The 22,450-nt window shown below is 36.2% G+C and overlaps 1 protein-coding gene across 5 annotated transcripts in view; it reads right to left on the reverse strand.

Moving 5' to 3' along the window:
* Window positions 1-22,450, reverse strand: part of Pou6f2 (POU class 6 homeobox 2) — a 453,088-nt gene that overhangs the window by 344,914 nt on the left and 85,724 nt on the right. For 4 of the 5 annotated variants that reach the window (XM_021722291.3, XM_040291851.2, XM_021722292.3 and 1 more), the window contains exon 2: window positions 12,530-12,701. In XM_021722291.3, the coding sequence (XP_021577966.3) occupies window positions 12,530-12,701 (172 nt within the window). Of the gene's footprint in view, window positions 1-12,529; window positions 12,702-13,483; window positions 13,582-22,450 lie in introns of those variants that run through there. The other variant, XM_040291853.2, reaches the window with a different exon arrangement.

Genomic DNA, 22,450 nt, shown 5'->3' on the forward strand with positions numbered 1-22,450 from the left:
ATGATGTCATCAGGAGGAAAAGAGCCCCAGAACTTTTCTTTTGCCGGAAATCCCTGAAGACTGATCCTTCTTTAGGGAGAAGCAAATCTAATTGCAAAGGACATAGAATTTTCATTGTTGGTTTTCTTGTGTCTACTGCTAAAAATTAATCAATTTCTTTCTAAAAATGGCAAAATCCTTTTCAACTCTTAATAAAGTGTGTTGTTCATTGAGTGCTGGTTGCATTCCAGGCACTCTATGGGGCTCTATAAGTGTCACTTCATTTCAACTTTGAGACTGCCCTGAGTGGTGAGTACCATCTACACCTCCATTTAGTGGGGGGGGAAGCTGAGGCTTAAGCACGTTAGGGACTTTGCTCAGCCAGCCAGTAAGTGGCAGAGTCAGGCTTAAATCCAAACAGACTGGACTCCAGAGTCTTGAGACACTGCACTGTATTATGAGATAAATGAGAATTTGAGAAAGAGAATGAAGGTAGGAGAAACAAGAAGGAAAAACCATTCTAAGTATTTTTTCCATTCTCCTGTTGGACATATCACAGAATATCACAGACACACAGCACGTGTGTTTCACAACATACAGACCAAACTTTATGGTAAAAACATTGTGAATGTAATTTGTCACTTTTATGTGATAATATTTTTTTCTCAAATAATGAGAATTCTGACCTATAACAGCCTCTGTAATGTATGACTTTGAAGATTAAGATTTCTTGAAGAGATACTAGAAATGATGAAATGAAATAGAAGTTTATTATATAATGTTGATTGTGGGCTATTTGAGAGTGGGGTGGCCATATCTTGCTCATTTTTGCATTCTGAACAACTGTCACAGTGGATGAACTATGCTATCCATGCTGTCTGGTATGTTCTCCATGGAGTCCCCAGAACACAGGACAGCACCTGCCACAGAGAAGGTTCTCAGCAAATATTTGTTGAATGGATGAATTTACCACTGAATGTTAAATACATAAACTGTATAGTATAGAACTGAACCTAAAATAAATAGGATCAAATGGGGTTTTCATCTCTATAATGTGCAATAAAGACACTGTGCATATGTAAATCTCCTTCATTTTGATGCGTGAAAATGGTACACAAGTAAGAAGGTCAGTTTCAAAACACTTCACAGCAAAGAAGAGAAATATAAGAAGTGGAGACACAGTTGATGAAAATTCCTAGGAAAAGTAATTTCAAAGATTCAATATAGAAACGATCCCAGGATATCATGGTTTTATTTTCATCAATTGTTTTATTTTGAGAGGAAAAGCTGGTTCTCCTTACTTCTATGCCTCCACCACACACACACACACACACACACACACACACACACACACACACACACACGTTTCTCCTGTATAGCTTTGTGACTATCAGAAAGCAAAAGAGGAAATTTGATAAATTTTGACAATAAGAAGAAAAACTCTTATTCTTTAGTAGGCTCTCTGGAAAGGAGGATATATATATACTAAGAATGGCATAAAATGATATTGTAATTCCAAAGATTTAAAATTTTTGATAACCACTGTAAATAGCCGAATAATTAAATTTATATTGAAAATGTCATCACCTCTTATCTATATATTATATACATGAAATCAATTTTTAAAGTATTAGAAACAATTTCACACATATGTTTATTTCACCTGATAGACACTGATGTACTATTTTTCTTTTATACTGCATGAAGTACTTCATTACAGAAGCTAATTGCAAATATTGTGAAGCTAAAAGCATTAAATTATTTTTATGTTCACTTGTTAAATGTTCAAAGATGGCCACATTAAAACAAACAATTTTGGCTTTCAGTCATCTATTTTAAAATTTTAAGTCATCTTTTTTTTCTAAACTGCAAAAGTGTATTACCAAATAAACTGACAAAACATCTCAGCCACTAACATAAACGTGCAATTTTAATGCCTTCTAATCACACAAATCAATATGAGATTTTTGTACTTGTGCATGACCTTCTTCAAATTATCCCCCCATTTTGGCTGAATCAGAGTGAGTGTGGGCTATTTGATAAAAAACCCTAAGTGTGTGAAATAAGAGCCCTTGCTTCTTCTGCCAGACTCCTCTTGACAGAAAGATGATAGAAGCGTTACATCCCTGGGAGAGTAAATGCAAACTGACAAGAGATGAGCCTTTAGATGTTGAATATAATCTTGAATTGTGCTTGAAGTGTCTTATTATCTTGTCTTTTGATGTCTGAAGGGGTGGCTCATTGTTAGAAAAAGGAAAACCCTCGCGCATCTTTGCCATCTTTAAAAATTGTTTGGCCTTTAACAACTGCTTTTCCAACTAATGTCCATTTCTCCTGACAATAAATATGGCAGGTCGTCGGCAAGTGACAAACAATTTACTTTACATGCCACACTTTTATGGGTTTTGAGAGCTCATGTGGAAGTGTATTTTTTTTTTAAAAAAAGCCCACAGAAATTAGCAGTATTACAAATGTTAAAGGGAATGAGCTCTGCGTGCATATACTGATGTGAAGTTACTCATCAGGGCTATTGCCTGCTGTTTCTGGTTTCATATCTCACTGGTGCCAGATTCACAATTCGAGTTCTTTATTTATCATTGGCTAAAAATAGCCAGGGAAAAATGAAAGAGCAACAATCAATTCTGACAGATTCCATGAAGAAAATGCACGAATACAGATTTCCAACACATGCTGAAATATTCAGAAGAGTATATAAACAAACCCTGTTTCTAAGTAGGAAATTGGGGTCGACAATGGGCTTCCTGCCTTTTGCCTCTTATCTCAGAACCTTCAGCACTTTTTAATTTCCACCGTCACTTTGAGTACCCCTCGCCCTTCGCATCTACCATTTGCTTCATGGTTTTTTTGTTTTAACTTAAAAGTTTAATGATGTTCCCGGTCAATAGGAGTCCTTAGCAGCTAAATCACAGTCAGGCTAGTTTTCTGTCACCCAGCCAGATTTTGTGAAAGCTTTCAAGATCTTTTCTCAGACCTCCGTCACTCTAAGAATCCATAAGAATTCTCAAAAGGACCATAAACCGTTACAGGGTTCAGGTTATTGTATCATTATAAAAACATATTGATACACTACAGATGACAAGACATGTAGCTACCATCCAGGGTAGCACACCCGTCTCAATGCCATCAGCACTCTCCAATCTGACCAGCTCCATTTTTTTTTTTTTTTTTTGTCTTTCCAAGCAGGCAGCCATAGACATTAACTCGTTTAAAGCATGGTATATAACTTTTAACACCTCTCTGATTGCTTGCAGACTCCAATTGGCTTATTAGAAAATTACCATGAACACACAATATAATGGAAGAAGTAAAGATTCCAAGCTGCAGCAAAGAAATTGGCTAGTCTACCTGAAAATTTGCACAATTTCTTAGGTTAGTTTTAAAACTAAAACCTGCCTTAATCTTAGGAATCAGAATAAAATGAGCCAATTAAAACTGAAAACAGCAAACGTATATTTCCTCCCAAAAGTTAGGAGAAGTTTTCTCACTTAATCCAGATGATTGTTTTTCCAGATGTTTATCCATCTGGAAATATATCACAGATTTCAGTGCAGTGTATAGATTTAATTAATTAAATGGACCTATTAAAATGTTAGCTTTATGTTCTATTTTGCTCATGCCTCTCCTTTTGCAATCTGCATATTTCCTTTTTGACATGTTTCTATTTTGTGCTAGTTTGGTACATGGAATAAATATATTGAAGAAAAAATGAGAGTTTTGATAAAGTGCAATTTGCTCCCCACACCACTTCCACACCTATACATGTTTAAACACACGAAAGTATGTTTTTCCATTTGATTTTTTTATTCTCTTCTACCCTCAGTTGATTTTGGCAAAAAGTCACTCTGCAATAATAATTTTTCATGCTTTTCAAACAGCTTCAAATGTTTGCATTTTTAAATCAAATTAATCCCTTAGCCTCTCTCCTATTCTTCCAGTGATAATTCTCTCCTGCAATGAGTAACCCCAAACCATTAATTTGTAAAAATAAATCTTGCCATATCGGTACCAAAAGACAAATCACCACATATGTGGCCATCAAGAATTGCAAAAGGAGATTAATTATACCACACTATTTTATGGTACACTGTTAAAATGTGATTTCTTTGTTTTGTACCACCCACCCACCCACTCTACCTTGACACAGATACATGTAAATATGTTTTTTTTAGGCATGTGGAATTCTTACAGGAATGTGTATCAAAAATTGTGCCTACTATTGAATAAATTACCTTTACTTAAAAAAAGGATAAAGGTTTATATTGGCATATAAGGGTATCCCACAAATGGACAAAAAATTAGAGTCTCAATATTTTGGTCCCAAGAGTCTTCCCTAAGTAATTTTAGTATGCTTTTAAAAATGCATAAATTCTTTATAAGCCAAATAGTTTACAAACTTAAATTACTCTACTGAATTAAACTGCACAAATTCTGAGGAATCCTGTTGTCTCCTCTGCTCAGTGAAGAGCAATATGTAAGAAGACACTGGCACTTAGATTCTAGCCTAACCATGCCTGAAGCAACACTGTATAATTAGTTGCCTTTTACTGGTAAACTATTAATTTTGACAAGTTTACTTGGGAACTATTTTTTTTAATATACAGAAGTACAGTAGAGGTACATTTAAATAATGTATGGATAGCATGAACTAAAAGAAAAATTACTATTATAAATGTATTTTATAAGAAAACATACTATAAATTTGGTAAAACAATCTGAAGCAACATGTATGAGAAAATAAGGAGATAAACACCCTCCATGCCCACAATGCTTTTCATGGATAGCATTATATTTATTCACTGCATTCAGAGTACCTGGGAAAGAAAATATAGGGAAACAAAAATAAAGTATGGAAGTGATAAGAAAATGGAAAAAATGCCATCGTTATTTTTAAACTCGGTATTGACCTTAGTCTTTAAATATGGATTTCTTGGCTTTCACAAACTTTTGTCACAATTGTTTCTCTCTCTCTCTCTCTCTCTCTCTCTCTCTCATTAATAAAATGCAATTAAAGTAATACAAGATATTTGGAAAATACACTAATCAATAAAAAAACACTGATTGTTTTACAGGGAAAGAAGAAACACTAAGAAAACACTAATGCCAAACACCATATGTCAGAAAAAACATGTTCATTTAATTGTGAAGTCATTTTGTGTTGGCTCTTTGGAGCATATTTTATGGGTCCTAAAAATACCCTCATGTTCTACCTTATACTCAGACTAAACTAACAAGTTTTCTGGAAGGTTATTTTTTTAAGACAAGTTTTAACAGTCTTAATAAATGCAGTTTTCATTATAGACTCTTATTCCGAAGATTGTTATTCCATAGATTGTTCTATATAGCCTTCAGTTCAGGAAACTGCTTAAGCAGCTAGCTGAGGTGTAATGACATTACTTAGTTTCTCTTATTGTAATCTGATCAATTTTTCCTCATAGTTTTCAATAGTTTTGATGACAGTGCAGTCCTCTCATAAAAGAGACTTAGACTGTGTTAGTCACGTTGCTACATGTTTCTAATTTTTTAAAAAAATTATAGTATATTCTTTTATGTATAAGACCTTTAAGGCTCTTAAAAAAGAAAGGCTGTAAAATTTTTGAGTATAGATTTTCTTTTAGATTATCAAAAAAGTACAGACATACTAGGGAAAATAGTAGCAGTTAATTATTAAAAAGAGATCTCAGATGCTATGTATCTTGAGTAGTGTGTTTTTAAAAATTATCTTTTAATACTTAAAAAACAAAGTTAAATTTCGTTACTCTGAAAATGACAAATTTTATATAACCAAGAGAGATTCAGTGTTATTCTTTCTGGCATCTACATCCACACTAAAAAGCCTGAGTCCATTTCTGATAGTCACAATAGTATGACAACATAGAGTAAGAGATGTCACTAAACAGGTCCTTCAATGTTTGGTATTTTGGAGAAACTGATAATCAGAAAGTGGGAGTTTGCATTTAAAGGATTAAGAATTGGGTGACATGTTAAATAATCAGATATGCCCCCAGATAGCCAAAGCCCAAATACTCCTTTATGAGTGAATTTTACTGTAAATATTACTTGATGGTATTTCCCAGGAAAAGTCTAGCATTGATAGATTTAGAACCTCATTCAGAGTCAAGGCATGAGGTGTACGTTCAACTGTAAAATACCATATGAAAAATTAAAACAAATTATGCTCAGTTGTTTCTAAGAGAAAAGACATTTGAAATGTTAAAGGACAAACATTTAAAAAGTAAGACCAAAATGGCACATATAAAAGGACAGCTGAACAAAAACACCAGCAAAGTACAAAACCTAAGAAAACAACAAACAAGAAAATTTCAGAGCCACGTTGGATATTAAAGAGAAACCTGGCCACTGGAGAATGGCAACTGTTACTATGAGCTTTCCATAGCTACTTCTGCCTTTGGATATTTTTTAAAAATTTATTAACCTGACAGCAGGAAACTTTATACAGATTGCCCCCTGACAGGGTGCCAGTTTGGTTTAAACACTTTGCTATCCTTTTCTTTAGCATAAAATATCAAGAACCACGTTAAGTGGAGCCAGGTGCATATTTGGGTAAATGTGCCTTCTCCTCTGATTGCTTCTGCATTCCCAGGGAAGGTCTGAATAATCAGGGGCAGCCCAACAGCAGAACTGAACTCTCTACCTTCCTCTTCACATCTACTTTCTTTTTAATGTGTGAATGTGTGATGTATTATTAATCCCCAAACATAAACCAGCAAGGTCGTCAATCAAAGAGAGTACCAGTTCTCTCACAAATTATCTGTTTATTGTATAATAACAAACAAGGCCCACTTGAAACAGTCAACTTAAATCTTATTTCTGAAGTGGGAAAAAATTTTTATTTGGTCATTTCTTGAAAAGAATAGTGCTAAGTCTATAATTAAATTGAATAATTAAGAAAGAAGACAATTGACTTAAGGGCTGAGCCTTGAAGCTTGAATCTGGAATGCACCTCTACTTATTAATTATGGCAAAAACTGGATTAGGTGAACTACAGAAACACTCTAATTCCTGGTAACCTTTAAGTCAGAAACATCCAAGATACTCAAAAGAGTAAAAAGGATCATTTAAAGGGATGATGGTGTGCAGATTAATCTGATTTCTAATACCTTGTCTTATTTTCAACTTATAAACCATTTAACAAGAAAATATGAGAGCCACAGCATTAGAAATAAAAGGAAAAAATACCATACGAGAATTTTGATTTACTAATGCATTAACATGTTGCATTCTTGGGTACTGTAATATTGAACTTCCTTCTTTAAACGGAGGCCTGCCCTGAGCAACCTAGGCATGGCAGAGAGAGCAAAGGGAGGTACTAAAAAAGTCCCCACTGAATCTTCTGCCACATACTCCATTGAAGTGCCACTTAGAAAAGAGCATACCTCAATGAACGAATAAGCTGAGAAGTTTAAACATCGGTGATTTTCTATCCAGTTTTATTTTTATTTCAAAGCTTACACATTAATACTAAAGTAGATTTATTTATCAATGCAGCATTATAATAAAAAAACCCCACCAAACTAAATTTGTCTAAATATACACAGCCACACACTGATTTTTTGAAGAGGTATCTCAGTGCTTTAGATTTTCTTAAATGTAAGAAATGCATCTAAATATGTATTTTCCCCCTCATGTAGTCAAAGCAGCACAAAAAGGGCCTGTTTTACTATTAAACTATAATTGTTTTTTGAAAAATGCTTTATCATGCACCCTTCTTATTTTCACAAACACGAGTTTCTACTGATTTCTTTGAAATAACTGTTTTTTGCATAGACTCTATTATCCAAATTATTTAGTCGACTCAAAAATATGCTGTTTTAATATTTTCCTAGTAAAACACACTTTCTTCCATGAAAAAAGAGTATGAATTTTCAATAAATATAATATCCAAACTTTTAAAAATATAGAAGCGTGGTCCAGTCTTTAAATAAATATATTTCTCTAGAGAATATTCCTCATCATTTCCCAGCTAAATCCCTCTTGGGCTTGAGTCCTACATACTGATTACTGGCTCCAGCATAATTCATATTATGAATACGCAAGGTATTGAAACCTTGAGAGAGATGTTTAAATACAGTAATGAAGACAGTGATCCCATAATGAAGGCCTCCCCTCACGCACAGGCAAGAGCAGCACCACCCCGAAATGCAGTCCCCATAATGCCCTGCAATGACCTCCACGCTGACCTGCGGAGACCACTGTCTCAAGGGGTGACAGACAATTTAGTCCTTTACCCTTTTGTCATTGAAAACGACTCCACTGCCATAAATTCTAATCAAGTCAAAGTGGATGGCAATTTGAAAAAAAAAAAATCTTATAATGCATGTTTCCATGAGAAAGATCACCTAAAGGAAAATAAAAACACAATAGGTAGTGTATTTCCCAGCATGGAGGAATCACTGGCCCAACTTTCAATCCTTTTCTAATAGTTCACAGATAAATGGCATTGAAAATACCCACTCTCACAAGTATCATTGCATGCAATTTCTTTTAACCTAGAAAAACACAATATCATAGGAGAAAACCAATCACACATTTTTTATTTCAGGTACAATGTTTATAAATGTTGTGTTTCCATCTCAGCTCAAGTTTCTGAGCTGTGTGCCCAATTCAGGTACAGTGTAGTACAACTGAGAACAAGCCACCGAGACTAACACAGCCACCCAAGGTAGTCGGAACTTGAAGGAAAGCAATCATGAGATTTAACTTTAAATAATAAAAAAATTTTCCCAGGAGAAACACGGTTAATAAATCATCTTTCAAATCTCAAATATATATGGGGGAAGTATTTAGGGCATGTTTTATGAGGTCTCACTTCTTTGGCTGGGAGTACATGGGGAAACTTTAGTACAGATATTTTTCTGGGGATATATATTACTTTTATCTTTTCTGCAGCCATTTTCCTGACCAAGTTGTTGATGCTACCATTTGAATTTTAGCATCCAACTTGACTGAATGTGGAACACTGAATTCTTGATGGGCATAACTAAAAACGAAGCACCACATTGACACAAGTGCTATAAATGTCACTAGAGAAACACAACAACCTCTTCCTTTGGAGATTGTTTGTAAAAGGCCAGTTTTGAGAATCGTTTCCAAATATCACTAGTCACATATTCAACGACTGGCCCTATGTGGTATCACTCACTTGATCACACAGCTAGAGCATCATGAGACATAATGCCAGATTCTCTGATAATGCCTAGACATACAAGCCTGTGCTCCCCTGTACTGCTTCCTGTGGCTCAGAGCTTAGCATAATACAATCATGAACTGCAAATGGAGATGGTTATTCTACACGCTTTACAAGAATAAATAATGCACCACTTAATGATATCACAGCGAACGACCTCACCACATGTTCCTCAATGAAATGTGGATTCATCTCTCCTAAGTGTACTTTAGTTTCCATGGCTGTTCAAGTTAAGCAAAACGGTTCCTCTGATGTAATTACTTTATAAAGCACAAGGGCCCTTTTCTGAACTTTCTACTTAGGCTGGCATATGGCTTCTTGTTTCTCCTTCTGGTATGCTGAGCGGCTCAGAGCTCTGAAACGTTCTGCACCGTATGTTTCCCTTTGGATGCTGTTAAGTGCAGAGGTGCAATTTAAGGAAAGGCATAAAAAGCCCAATGGTTCCTGGAATTTCCTTTGTTTATCCATAGAGGGCATCAGTATTAGCCTTTCTCCTGCAGTTTTGGGCTGAAGGTGCCATACTGTGAGAGAAACAGGCTCATCCTCTGGACTATTAATTTCAACAAGATACAGATGAGGGAATAGGCTATAAAGAAACCCACTTATACTGAAATTTCAAGAATAGTAGGAAAATTGAGCTCTTCTTGTCCCTTGTTGTTGGGTGATGTCTCTTCGTGATATTAAACATGTCAATGTGCACATTATTTGCCTTAATCTGCCCTTTTCATCAGAGGAACATAGTTTTCAATACTACAATGTATAATCTATAAGAATGATAGTTCGAGAGAGAGTGCACATTAGAAAAAATCATTGCTTAGAGAAAAACATGGATGCTCTCAACTATTCTGGAAGAATGCACTTCTTCATTATCAAATAAAGAACATAATCAGAACTACATCTAAAAGCAAAATACAAAGCCCTGAACAAATGCACATCAAATAAAATAAGAGTCCCTTAAATTGTGTCATCAAAGTTGCTAAAAATTCTGAGAATTATTCTAGAAAGTTTTAGTCAGTTACATAAACTAGAATTCCAAGGCTAAGTTCTAGGAATATTTAAAAGTAAGAGCACAATAGACCCCATAGCTAAGGAAAACTTACAAAAACATTGAGGTGCTTTCTTTCTGTCTAATGCTATCTTCAATTTTTTCTCAAGTGTTCCAATTGTTAATCTACTGATTTCTTCTTTACCTAACTGGGAAAGATTCACATTGTATTTGAAAAGTAGTCTAGAGACCAAAGACAATCAAGTAAATACAAACAAAAATTAAGATATAGGATGTAGATTTTGCTGGGTTCTTTCTCACAAATTTACAAGTTGAGACTCTCAAAATAAAGGTGGGTACCTTCCAAAACTCGCTATGATTTTTAAATTATACTATACCTCCTTAGCATATTTCACTCAACACGTATTTTCAGTAAAGTTTTAATTCAAATCTCTTTGACCCTCTGGCATTTTTTTTCAAAGCTTATTTCTCTACACATGCAAATCAGCAAGAAGTAGAATTTTTAAAAAATCTATTAACAATTTTCAACATTGGAATATCTAAATTAATGTTGAGAAGCCAGACTAATTATTGCTCCATTGGTTTACTTGAAAGAAAACTAGTTGGGATTATAAACCCAAATCTACACATGTATTGATTTTTTAAAAAACACATGCAAAGTTAATGTACAAATAACTTAGTATCTACAGCTATGTTGAACTCAGAATTGATTACTTTCTAAAAGTCAAAGTGCTTACTTAGAATACTCATCATCAGAAGAGCTAGAGCATGGTTTTGCTTTCTTCAATTTTATAGTTTTATCTGACTTTTCTCATTAGCTTCCCCAAATGACTGTTTTTAGAACATAACTCTTCCTATGTAGATAAAAACTTGCACTATAATGAAATACTTCTTTAGAGTGAAAATGCTAAAACCTTAACATATAGGTTTGGAAATTTTTTATCAGAGATAAAACACTTTTGAAGAAAAGGTAACCTTGCAAAACTTCTTGACACTTGAATTTGTCATATTCTTAAGTACAAATCAGTGTTTTATCAACAGAAAATTTAAAAGGCAAAGTTTCTTTGAAGGACCTCTCTGATGTTTGAGTGAGCATTTAAAAGTAGGGAGAATCTCTGTGGAAACTGGCCAAGAGTCACACAACTATCAAAGCAACTAAAACAATAAATACATAAGGTCTATTTCTTAAATGAAATTAACAACTCTCTTAATAAAGTAGTCTGTGCAATGATATTGTTTGTCTTTGAAAGTTCAGGCACATGAACTGTTTTTTAACTTGAGAATAAGCAGTTCTCTGCATGACATTTATACACACATATATATAAATGGTTAGTATATCTACAGATTTGTGTGCTTGCACACACAGACACACAGAAAAATAATTAAAAGCAAATGTTTCAGGAGCAATTGTTCTGAAAACCTAATGTCACTCTGAACCATAAAGTGCTTCTCCAGCAGAGACATCTATCAACATCTATCACTCAGGCACGCGCCTCAACAACCCGCTCCCCTTTCTGATTAGAGATCACAGTTGCTTGAGTTGGCTTACAGACTGTCATCTGTTTGAATGACAGATGTCTTTGCTGGAGTGGCACTCTGCTTGTTCTTGTTTTGTTTATGAAACAAAGATTCCTGAAAGGTCCCGAGTGCTGCCTCCCCATCTAGGATGAGGCTATAAACATAATGTTAAAGAGGAGAGGGGCAGGGGAGGGATTCAAGAGACCCATTTTCTTCCCTCAACACCCTTTTAAAAGAAGAGATATTCATTCTGACTGGGATGACAAAATGTTTATTTCTTTGAGCAATTCCCGTAGCCACCTTTTGTTTACCTGGCATAGCAAGACTTGTATCGATATTTTCCAGTTTTCCTCTCTAGTCTTTTGACTACAGATAATAACTCTTTACTCTCCTTCCCCTTAACAAAAGGCTGCGAAGCAACCCGAAACCGAGTCGATATTTATTCAATAAATGTTAACCAATTCTTACAATGAAACTGATTTCCTGATTATCATTACCATTTTCTTTTTTTTTCTTTTTTTTTTTTTTAAATAATTTCCAGCCTGGGGAATGCCAGCAATATTTGACAAGTCAAAATGGGCAGTGAATAAGTTCCTTGTTTGTAAAAGTTTGGAGGACATCCTCGCAGGCAGCTGGAATCAGCTTCGGTGGCTTAGCACCTCCAAGATGCGAAGCTCCTCTTTAGTACTTAAGAGAAAATTGAATGAACAACAGGGGGAAAAAAGAGGGGGGGGTGAGGGGCTGGATTGCTCTTCCGGACAACATGGTAGGACTGAAATGAAATACCTAGACAGACTTACCGAAGAGCTTGCTGGGAGTGTCCTCGCTGTCATTTGATTCCACAGGCGCAAGCAGAGGCTCATTCAGCTCGCTGTCTGAAGTAGCAGCCTTGTCCTCACCTCTCAACTCCGCATTCATTTCACTCCGCGCTGACAGCAAGGGCTTCCTGACTTGTCCAGCTATCATTGGATCCTAGGATGGGGGGAAAGAGTGAAGGGGAGGAAAAAAAAAGTGGCAGCTTTAGAGTGCGTGTCCTCTCTCTCCCTCTCCCTCTCTCTTCTCTCTCTCTCTCTTCCACACACACACTCTCCCTCTCTCCTCTCTCTCTCTTATCTCTGGCTGCTCCCGCTGTTATTGCTGGCTGCAGTCAAGTGAAGAGCTATTACAGATCCGATGAGTTCTCCATTACTCCCCACCCTATTAAAGCTCAACTAGCATGTGAGAGATTCAGGAGGCTTCGGAGGAGAGAGAGAGAGAGAGAGGAAGACAGAGAAAGAAAAAGAAAAAAAGAAAAAAAAAAACTTCTTTGAAAGCAACCTAACCAACACAGCTTTAATTGTGGGATGTGCTTTTGTGCGGAATGTTTTTACACCTTGTTCTGTCTTTAATGCAGTAAGAAAAAAAGAAAGTGCTGGGTTTGTACTTCAGCAACATACCTTTTCAAAAAGAGCACCCTATGGAGGAACCACAGGCTATTTTAAGAAGCCTTCTCCCTGGGGGAGAAGCAATTAAACCCTATCCCAAGAGCAGAGAAAAGAGATAGGGAGAAAAGAGACCTCAAAATGCTTTCAATGGAATAAAAGATATTTCTTATGTAAATTCTATAAGCAGCCTTAGAAGTTGACTTCACTGGTCCCAGATTGGGGACTGAAGCTAACCCCAAATCAAATGAACATTTTAAAGCAAACAATACACAACAAAATATACGAAAATTGATTAACATTTTTTTAAAAAGGAATTGGGAAAATACTTACAAACTGTGTTCAATAATTCGGATACTTAGAGCATCATACGCCCAGAGCATTAAAGAAAAAGAAAACAAAAGCACCTCAAAAAAAGGCAAACTTTCCCCCCAATAATTTTAATCTGCTTTATCTTCAGCTCATTTAGAAGGACATGTTAAGATCAGAAATATTTTCCAAATGTAGCCTTTTTTCCATTTGCAAACTAAGATGCATAATATTGCTTTGACACAGATATCGGATGCAGAAGGAAAGGAAAAGCAAGAAGTGCCCTTTTTTTTGTGATCTGGGAGCTATTTATTGCCAAGTTCATGCCTAAATGGTTCCTGAGCAGGAAACAGGTGACCAGCACAGGAGCAGGTGGGGCGGCTGCTCCCGGGTCCCATCATTACATTGGTTGCGGTATGCCTGTGGTTGTTTTTTTTTTCTTTTTAATGTATTCATGCCTGAAAAGTGAATTTGATATGACACATGATAATCTATGAAAATGTTAATCAATACAAATAGTTTAAGCTGTCATCAAATGCACTTCTTTAGTCAATACTCATACCACTGAAAACAATGTCACTGTCACCAGGGCTTAATTTGCACAGCACTTAAATATTGGACTCTGTGCATCAATGCACTTCTTCTTCAAATACTGTAGGTAAACACATTTTCTCCCTATTTAAGGCTAAAGCACTCAGCACGCATTTAGCTGAGCCGAATCCTCCCTTTTGAATACCTTGATAGGTCCACTGGAGGGCAAAATTAATACTTAATTGAATCTCACAGTCATCAAAATAATCAATACTTTTTTATTATTTATTCTTTACAGTCTGTTGACTGTTTCAAACCTCTGAGGGAATGGTGGAAAGGATTCATGGCTTTGAAACACTGTCATTTAACAAGGTAATTTTCAGTGGGGCATTAGGGGTTGTGAAACATATAATAAAACAAAAATGGTGGCTTATAATAGGAAGAAAGAAAAGAATTATATTTCTGCCATCTAACAAAACAGGATAAATAAAAAAGCAAGTGCAGAGAGAGAGAGCGAGAAAGGAGGGGGACGAGGGAGAGAGAAAGACTGGCTTTTGAAGGGTTTTATCATATCAAGAGCAGAGCCAAGCTTTCATAATGCTGACATTTCTCATCCTGACAATCCTAAACAAGTGGAAAGGATGAGATCGCAGATATCATCTTTCATCACATTCCCCAGCTTAAGAACCAACATGACAGCTCCTCTCCCCTTTACACTGTTAATTACTAAATAAAATACTACTCTCTGTCAGCATCAGATTATTGCAGATAGCGACCACAAACATTTCTCCATTGTTTTTCCCCCTCTGAAATGGTGATACCTACCTTGAACTCTTTAGGAAATAGATTAGGCTTGTCTCGCTATATTGTAAATATTTGAAATGGAATCAATGTCATCAATGTGGTCGATCCACAGTATTGTCAGCCTAAATTTGCTGGTGATAGATTAGCATCTCATTTACTGGATTTGGTGTCTGGGATTTGGAGTGCTTGGAACTTAGGTGTGGCAGGGGGGATGGGTGGCGGTGGTGGGGGGGGGGAAGGAGGCAGAGGGGAAAGGAGACACAAAATTCTCAAAACCTCCCCAGATTTCTTTCCTAGATATTTAAGAAAGATGGCATGTTTGAATTCCTCTGATTCAGTTGTAGGGTGGAGGGGAACAACATTGCTTTCCCTGATGGCATTTGTTAGTACGCTTGTCACATGATGCAGAGAGTCCAGGTTAAAATTCTTGAACACACTTTTTACTTTATAAAAGGTTGACGACTGTCTAATCCGAAGGAAGAGGTGTGACTTGTGCCTTTGAAACATCTGGTCTCTGTGGCTGCCCTGCTCATTTGACCATTTTTAAAGGTAATATTAATGGTAAACTTCTGTTGAGACTAGCATTTCTATGATAAGCCAAACATGATTATTCATGTGTCAATGACTATCTAGGTAGATTTAAAAAGGAATATTCTCTTGCTTTATTTGAGGAGGGTCAAAATTGAATCCCAAACCACACTGAGGAGCTAAAATGCTGTTGCTAAGTACTTAAATCTTTAAGATGTTCAGTCCAGCTGATGCACGCAAAACAGGTACTGGCAGATGGTATATATGCACTGATCATTAGCTTTTCTTGCTTAAATTATTTTTATGTACCTCATACATGGTTATGTTCCCTACTAGTGCCTCTCAGTGACGTAAGCTTGGAAAATTCAGAGTTTATCATTGAAGTATTTATTCGATTTTTCACCTTACAAAACACTTTGTTTTCCATGATGCAACTACAGCATAATATATATATGTGTGTGTCTGAGTGTGTGTATATATACATACATGACATGGTTAAACAGCAAACCCCTGTGAGGCAGAGAACAGATTGCTTTTAATCACAGCTGCAGTCACTGGGGGGTCCATTTGAAAATGTGTCACCAGCAGTAACCACTGAGTACAGTCTTATAAGTGATGGGGGAGTACCTCTTTTAAGAAGCACTCAGCTTGGAAGTTATTCTTTCCCTGCAAAGAGCTATGGCAGTCTGTAAAATCCTTTCTTCTGGAATGACGAAAGCATTTTCCAACATGCAACTTTGGAGATGCTTGCAGAAAAGCAAGAGAGTTGCAGCTTCAGAGTATATCAGGAACACTGCAACAGCAAACAGGAACAGAAATAGATAGTGCAGGTGAAAAAATAAAATATAGTTGATAAAGATTTCTTAAAATTCTGAAAATTGAGACTTCTCTGCAATTTGTTTAGCAATCTTGATAGAAGAAATTGACTAGTTCAATATGGAACAGTGTCAAAGGTACAAGAATGGGACATGAGCTATGCAAATAGAGGAAACTGACAGGGGTCATCATAGATCTAAGAACTCAAGATGGTGAAGAAAAGAGAAACTGAGAAGTAGTTTCCAGTATCAAAATCTCAACAAAAAGCTTCACCGTGTCCTATAATGAATGAAAGGACAGCAATCAACATCAGAATGACACAGTAATTTTTAAGTCTCCTTTAGGCATTGTTAAAGAGTAAAAATAAGTCCCATTTATTAAATGCCTTTAACAGACAAGCTTTTTCAGAAGTATCCAGTGTTTTGTGAACTGAAGTTCAGAGAAGCTAACTGACTTGACCCAGAGACACACAGCTAAGTATAAAACAGCATTTTAAACCCTAGTAGAGTCATCTCCAAAGATCATCCTCTTTTCATATTCATAATAGGCACCCTGTGAAAAAACAAAAACAACAACAAAAAAACAAAACAACAACAACAACAAAAAAAGACTCATGGGCTTAGTAAGGAATGGGCATCCCAGAACTTAAAGTATGAACCAAGGAGTCAGTGTGTCTATGATGGCTGTTAAATTCAGGGTAATCAGTTCCCATAGCAGGCTATGCAGTAGCTTCTTCCCTACAGAATAAAGGAACAAGCTGGATGTAGTGGTGCATACCTGAAATCTCATTGACTTGGGAGGCTGAGGCAGGAAGATCATAAGTTAAAGGCCAGCGTCACCAAATTAGCAAGGCCCTGTCTCAAAATAAAAATTAAAAAGGGCTGGAGATGTAGCTCAAAAAATTAAAAAGGGCTGGAGAGGTAGCTCAAATAAAAATTAAAACAGGCTAGAGATGTAGCTCAATGGTAAAGTGCCCCTGGTGATTCAATCACCAATAGCAAGCGTGTGTGTGTGTGTGTGTGTGTGTGTGTGAGAACAAAACACTTTTCTGGCTGATTCTGCTTGGGTGAAATCTGTGGGACAATATGGTACAGAAGACAGGACATCAAAAAGCATCCAATAAGTAGCCTCATGTTCAGCATCACTCACTAGTTAAATATAGCAATCCACTTAACTACTGTGGACCTTGATTTTCTCATCTGGAAAATGAAAAGATTGGTGGTGGGGCGGGGGCTGGCAGGGGTAGGACAGTATTTTCCAAAGAGCATTCCACAAAATACTTTTCTTAGAGATGCTCTAGCATAAATGAATTCTGCATTTGTACTCATATGAAAAATCAGCAGGGAATCTACCAGGGAAGAAAACCATCTAACTCTGCTTAACCTAGAATTTCCCCAAATTCCCTGATCATGGAAGGCCTTTTCCCTACAACCTTTATGGTGGTATTTAATAGACCTAGCATGTGCCAGCTTAGATTATCTGTAAATGATGGCATTAAGTTTTAGCAATTCTACAATAGGCGAGAAGCCTTTTAGCACATACCTGTCCAAGTGCATCTCACATCCTAATATTACTCTAACTAATATTCCTTAAAAATTCATTTATGTGCAACCAGTATACATTGTATATGGTTTAGAAGGTAACTTCCAAGCATGTATATAGGAACTGCATATACTCTCACCATAAACTAATATCTCATATTCTTTAACATAATGTTTAATTGGAGATTTCTTGGTATATTTCCATTGTAAAACCTTTATTTGAAGAATAGATACAGGGCACTACATTAAGGTAGAGAATTCAACTTGGGCTTACCAGGCTGCTAAAAATAATGCCAGATAAACAAAGATATAATTCAGCTCAAGGTCTTCAATAATTTATCCAACAGAGTTTTTGTAAGCATAATCATTCTCATTTTATGGTCAGAGAAACTAAAGATAGCAAGATCATTAACTCAGCAAAGCATCCGTGTCCAGTGGCAGCCACGCGATGGAAATACCAGACCCCTGTAAACTGAACTTGAACTAGGTCCAGCATATTTTTGTGTATATCCAAACCAACTACAGCAGTCAGAGCCGCTTTGGGGAAAACGTAAATAAGATAAGCAGGCTTTTAAAAAACGAGAAAACAATTTATTTGGTTTGGAAACATCAGAGTATGGTAAAGTTATATACAACAGATCTATTTTTAGAATTAATAGAAAATTATATACACTGGTAAGAAAAATAATGTATTAGATTTCTCACCCTCTTAAAATGCTTCATTTTAATTTAGGGGATAGAAACAAATTACATATAGCCAATTTAAGATGTAAACACAGCATCATATTCGGTGTTTAATTTCTCCCACTGAGAAGAGGTAAAAATCAAAATCCTTTGTAATTAAGAGAAAGAAACTAGGCTATGGTGGATTTGATGTAAAGGTAACTTCCAAGTATGTGTTTTGCTGTCTTAGTCATAAAGAAAAGCAATTTTTCTCTCTATCAAGTACCAAATATTAAGTAATTTAATTGTTAATATATTTACTATATGGAAGAATATTTCTCCCAAAAAAGTTTAAGGATTTCTAATTTTTTACCATTTAATATTTCCTTATTCTATAAATAAAATTTAAAATATTCTGTATTTGACTTTTTGAATTAAAAATTTTATTTTTATGTTTTTTCTATTGATATCAGTATATAGATTTATTGTTGAAAAGTTCGAAATCTTAGGAAGATCAAAGAGCAATACCAAAAGCACCATAAATTCATCCGCCATTGATTATTTTATTTCAACTGTGGCTTCTTGGACAGCAAACCAAAATTGTTTTGGGAAAAGCAGATAATTCCACATTTCTAGCAAATATTTAATAGAACTCTTCATCATAATTAACTTAATGACAAAGCTTATAGATAAATATTCTTGATTGTTTCACAGATTTTCACAGCAAAATTTTGATCTCAACCTGGATCCTGAACCCAACATTCCCAATAACTGTCCCTTTCCCCTTTCCCATTATAGTTAGTGTGGCTGCAATTTTATGTAATCCTGTCTCCAAACAATCATCCTGTGAAAACCAAGCAAAGCCTAGGGACCCTGCTAAAGAAACTACAGGGGACCTCATGGATGATCCCTGATCTAGCACTAACTACCAATAAGACAAGAGAAAATTGCTACCTCTTCTATCTTGATTTCCATACAACATCTCATGGGTGATACTATAAGACTGGAGTGAGGTCATATATAGATAATATATATGAATATGTTTTGAAAGAAAGCCTTACACAGATATGCTATTCTCTACAATACTGATCCCCACATTAAGGCATCTGACTGTGGGTTGCTTCTCCCTTCATGCCTTTGGTTTGGAGCAAGAGTCAGTATATATCATTGAAGCCCAAAACCCAAATATACACTGCTGTGGATGCTGTGATAGTTGTGTGCACATCTTCCCTTTAGAACCAAGGCACTCACTTCCTAGCCCCCAACATTCTCAGGAGCTGCCTCTCCGGAGATCATATCCTTCCTCAGCGGACAGCCTGGATTTTGCCTTGTGGGCTGCAAAAACCTAATATACACGACCTTCCCTGTTACAAAAAAAAAAAAAAAAAAAAGTTTGCTGATTCCTCAGCTCCAACCTTGATTCAGTAAGATACCTTAATCAACATTTATATCCAGGACTGCTATCTAATCAGAATTCCCACACTCCAGACTTGACCACCAACACAAGCTCTGCAGCTACCTCACCTCTGTTCAGTAACACTCCCTCTTCCTGCATTTTTCTATTGAGTATAGTTTATATCAGTTTGGGTAGAATTGATGCCTTAATGATCAGCAGCATCAATTGAGGTTAGAAGTAGGCTCTCATTTAGTTAAAGAAGTCATATTCAATATGTGTTTATTAGCTAAAATATTTTGGAGATCTTCCCCATCATTGAAAGAAACTAGGGAATACTAAGGATCTATGAAGACTTATTGCCTGTGCTCTTGGAGCTAGTAGCTTAAGTTTTGGTCCCAAACTGTCCCAAATCGAGTCTCTGGGTCTGAGGGGATTAGTTGTCTGATGTTGTGATGCTGTGAGAGAAACAGATCTTACCTCTAGAAACATGCCATATTTTCATTAATGAACTTTTTGTGCAAGGTACACTAGATTGACCTAAAATAGCAGAACTCTGACCTCATCATATTTACAGGTTGAATGAACTGTTTAGGGATGGTGGGTAATAAAATTGTGTTTAATGAATAGCTGAATGAATGGCAGCTTTTGGTCTGAGGCTTTGTTTTCATTGTAGCCAAATTGCAAGACTTTGAGAATTTAGAAGCTCCCAACCACCACTATTACTAATGTCCATTATCTATCAAAAAGAACCTTAGAGTTGTGCATACAATTTTTGACTTAGACTACATGTGACACAACTCACCATACTGGGTAATGAACTCCTGGTTAAATGAAAACTATCTTAGAGGCAAGCAAAGTCACTACAAAGTGAAATAGGGTCCATAACCCTGGTTCAGAAGGTGCCCTCTACCAATCCCCAACACTTCAGGGAATATTTGGTTAAAATGAATGTCCAGAATAATCTCAAAATGAAAAATTGATACAGAAAAAATATTTGATTTTCTTTTGTGTCAGAGGAAGGTGTTTCATTTTCCACTTACATATGGGCACAGGTTAAGAATCTCTTGTCTTTTACTTGAACTTCAGATAAGTGTGCAATTTCATTCTCCCCTGCCAATATTCACCCATGGTCTCTATCCCTCTTCAAGTCTCACTGTGAGTACAACAACCCCTTAATTATGCCTATACTTAGAGGCAACTCCAGCTGTATTTAAAAACATATGAGCAAATAAATAAGCAAAACAGTTCATCAACACTGCCTGTAGGTTGAGATAGCAATATAACAACCAAGCAAGCAAGAGTCTGTCAGTTCTGGAGTTCTGCAAATCATCCAGAATGCAATGCAGTTGGATACACCTCCTCTGAATCATCACCTTGAACCTGTACAGCTTCTTTGCCCTCAGGTGGTTAAAATGACTGTGTGGACAATGCTTCATGTATACTTATCTGGTAAGAAAGGAAGACACTGGTATTGACAACCTAATAGCACCGTCAATTCAATTTCTGCTGCCTTTGTGTAAAAGCATCAATAAGGGTTCAATCCAGGCTCATCTACATCTGGTCCTTTGGTAATGGGGTTATACAGCAGTATTGACATTGCATATACACACCCTATATTCATACATTCTTCATAATCTGATGGCTTCAAATAGGTATCAGGATTTAATCAGAATACTACTCAGATTAAAGTGAATTTACATTTAACATTCTAAATGTACAGTTGCTCAGGAGTCACACAGAATGAGCATCCAACTTTTGTCCTAATTAAAACATACTTTCTAGTGTCTTAAATATCCTAGTGAAAGTGTGTGTGTGTGTGTGTGTGTGTGTGTGTGTGTGTGTGATCTCAACATTTGTAAAGTGCTGCAAAAATGAATGACAGTCCATTCCCAGAATGAAAAGACCTGGTCTCTATCCTAGGATTTTCAAATAGCATTGAGAAGCCTTAAGGTTTTTAGGGACTTGCCTCCAGGACTTCAAAGGGAAGCAGGGGAGGACTAAAGTGATCATTCCCAGTTTTTAAAAAATATGGGCTCCTCTTGTCCATTTTATATGGAGTCTTCAGTACACTTGAAGAAAAGGTTTCACAGGTCTGGCCATATTGCATATTTGCAATGCATTTTATGTGATAAAAATAAATTTGTGGCAGCTTTTCTATTGGTTAATCTTTGACCTTCTCAAAATACTTAGGCATTAGATCCTACAGCTGAGATATTTGAGACCTTGACAATTAGAGGTATCTCAGAATCCCTAAAATTGGGCACTGTGTCTGTTACAAAATTGACTCTCAATCAGTGTGTTTTGATTGATTGGCTGTTAGGAAGGAAGGAAGGAAGGAAGGAAGGAAGGAAGGAAGTAGGTAGGTAGAGAGGAATGAATGTATGTCAAGGGCAAGAATTGTCTGTGATTGATACTTTTAATATTTTAAACATATATTTAACCATATCTAAAATGACATAATATGCAGCTAAGCTTCCCTGAATATCTTACCTAACTAGTTCTACATACACATACACACACCAACTCATATTCTGCCTCCAAATATGGAAGTGAGTTAGGCTTGTATGATTCTGTTACTTTGTTTTACCACAGGACAAAGTAAAAGACTGTAATAGCAACAGTGGAAGGAAAAGGAAGGTCTCCTTTCTCCTCAGATGGAAGTTGGATAGGAGAAAAAGCTGCTACCACACTGACTCAGGGAATAAGCTCAAG

Source organism: Ictidomys tridecemlineatus, chromosome 2 (assembly GCF_052094955.1).
Source record: "Ictidomys tridecemlineatus isolate mIctTri1 chromosome 2, mIctTri1.hap1, whole genome shotgun sequence".
NCBI lineage: Eukaryota > Metazoa > Chordata > Mammalia > Rodentia > Sciuridae > Ictidomys > Ictidomys tridecemlineatus.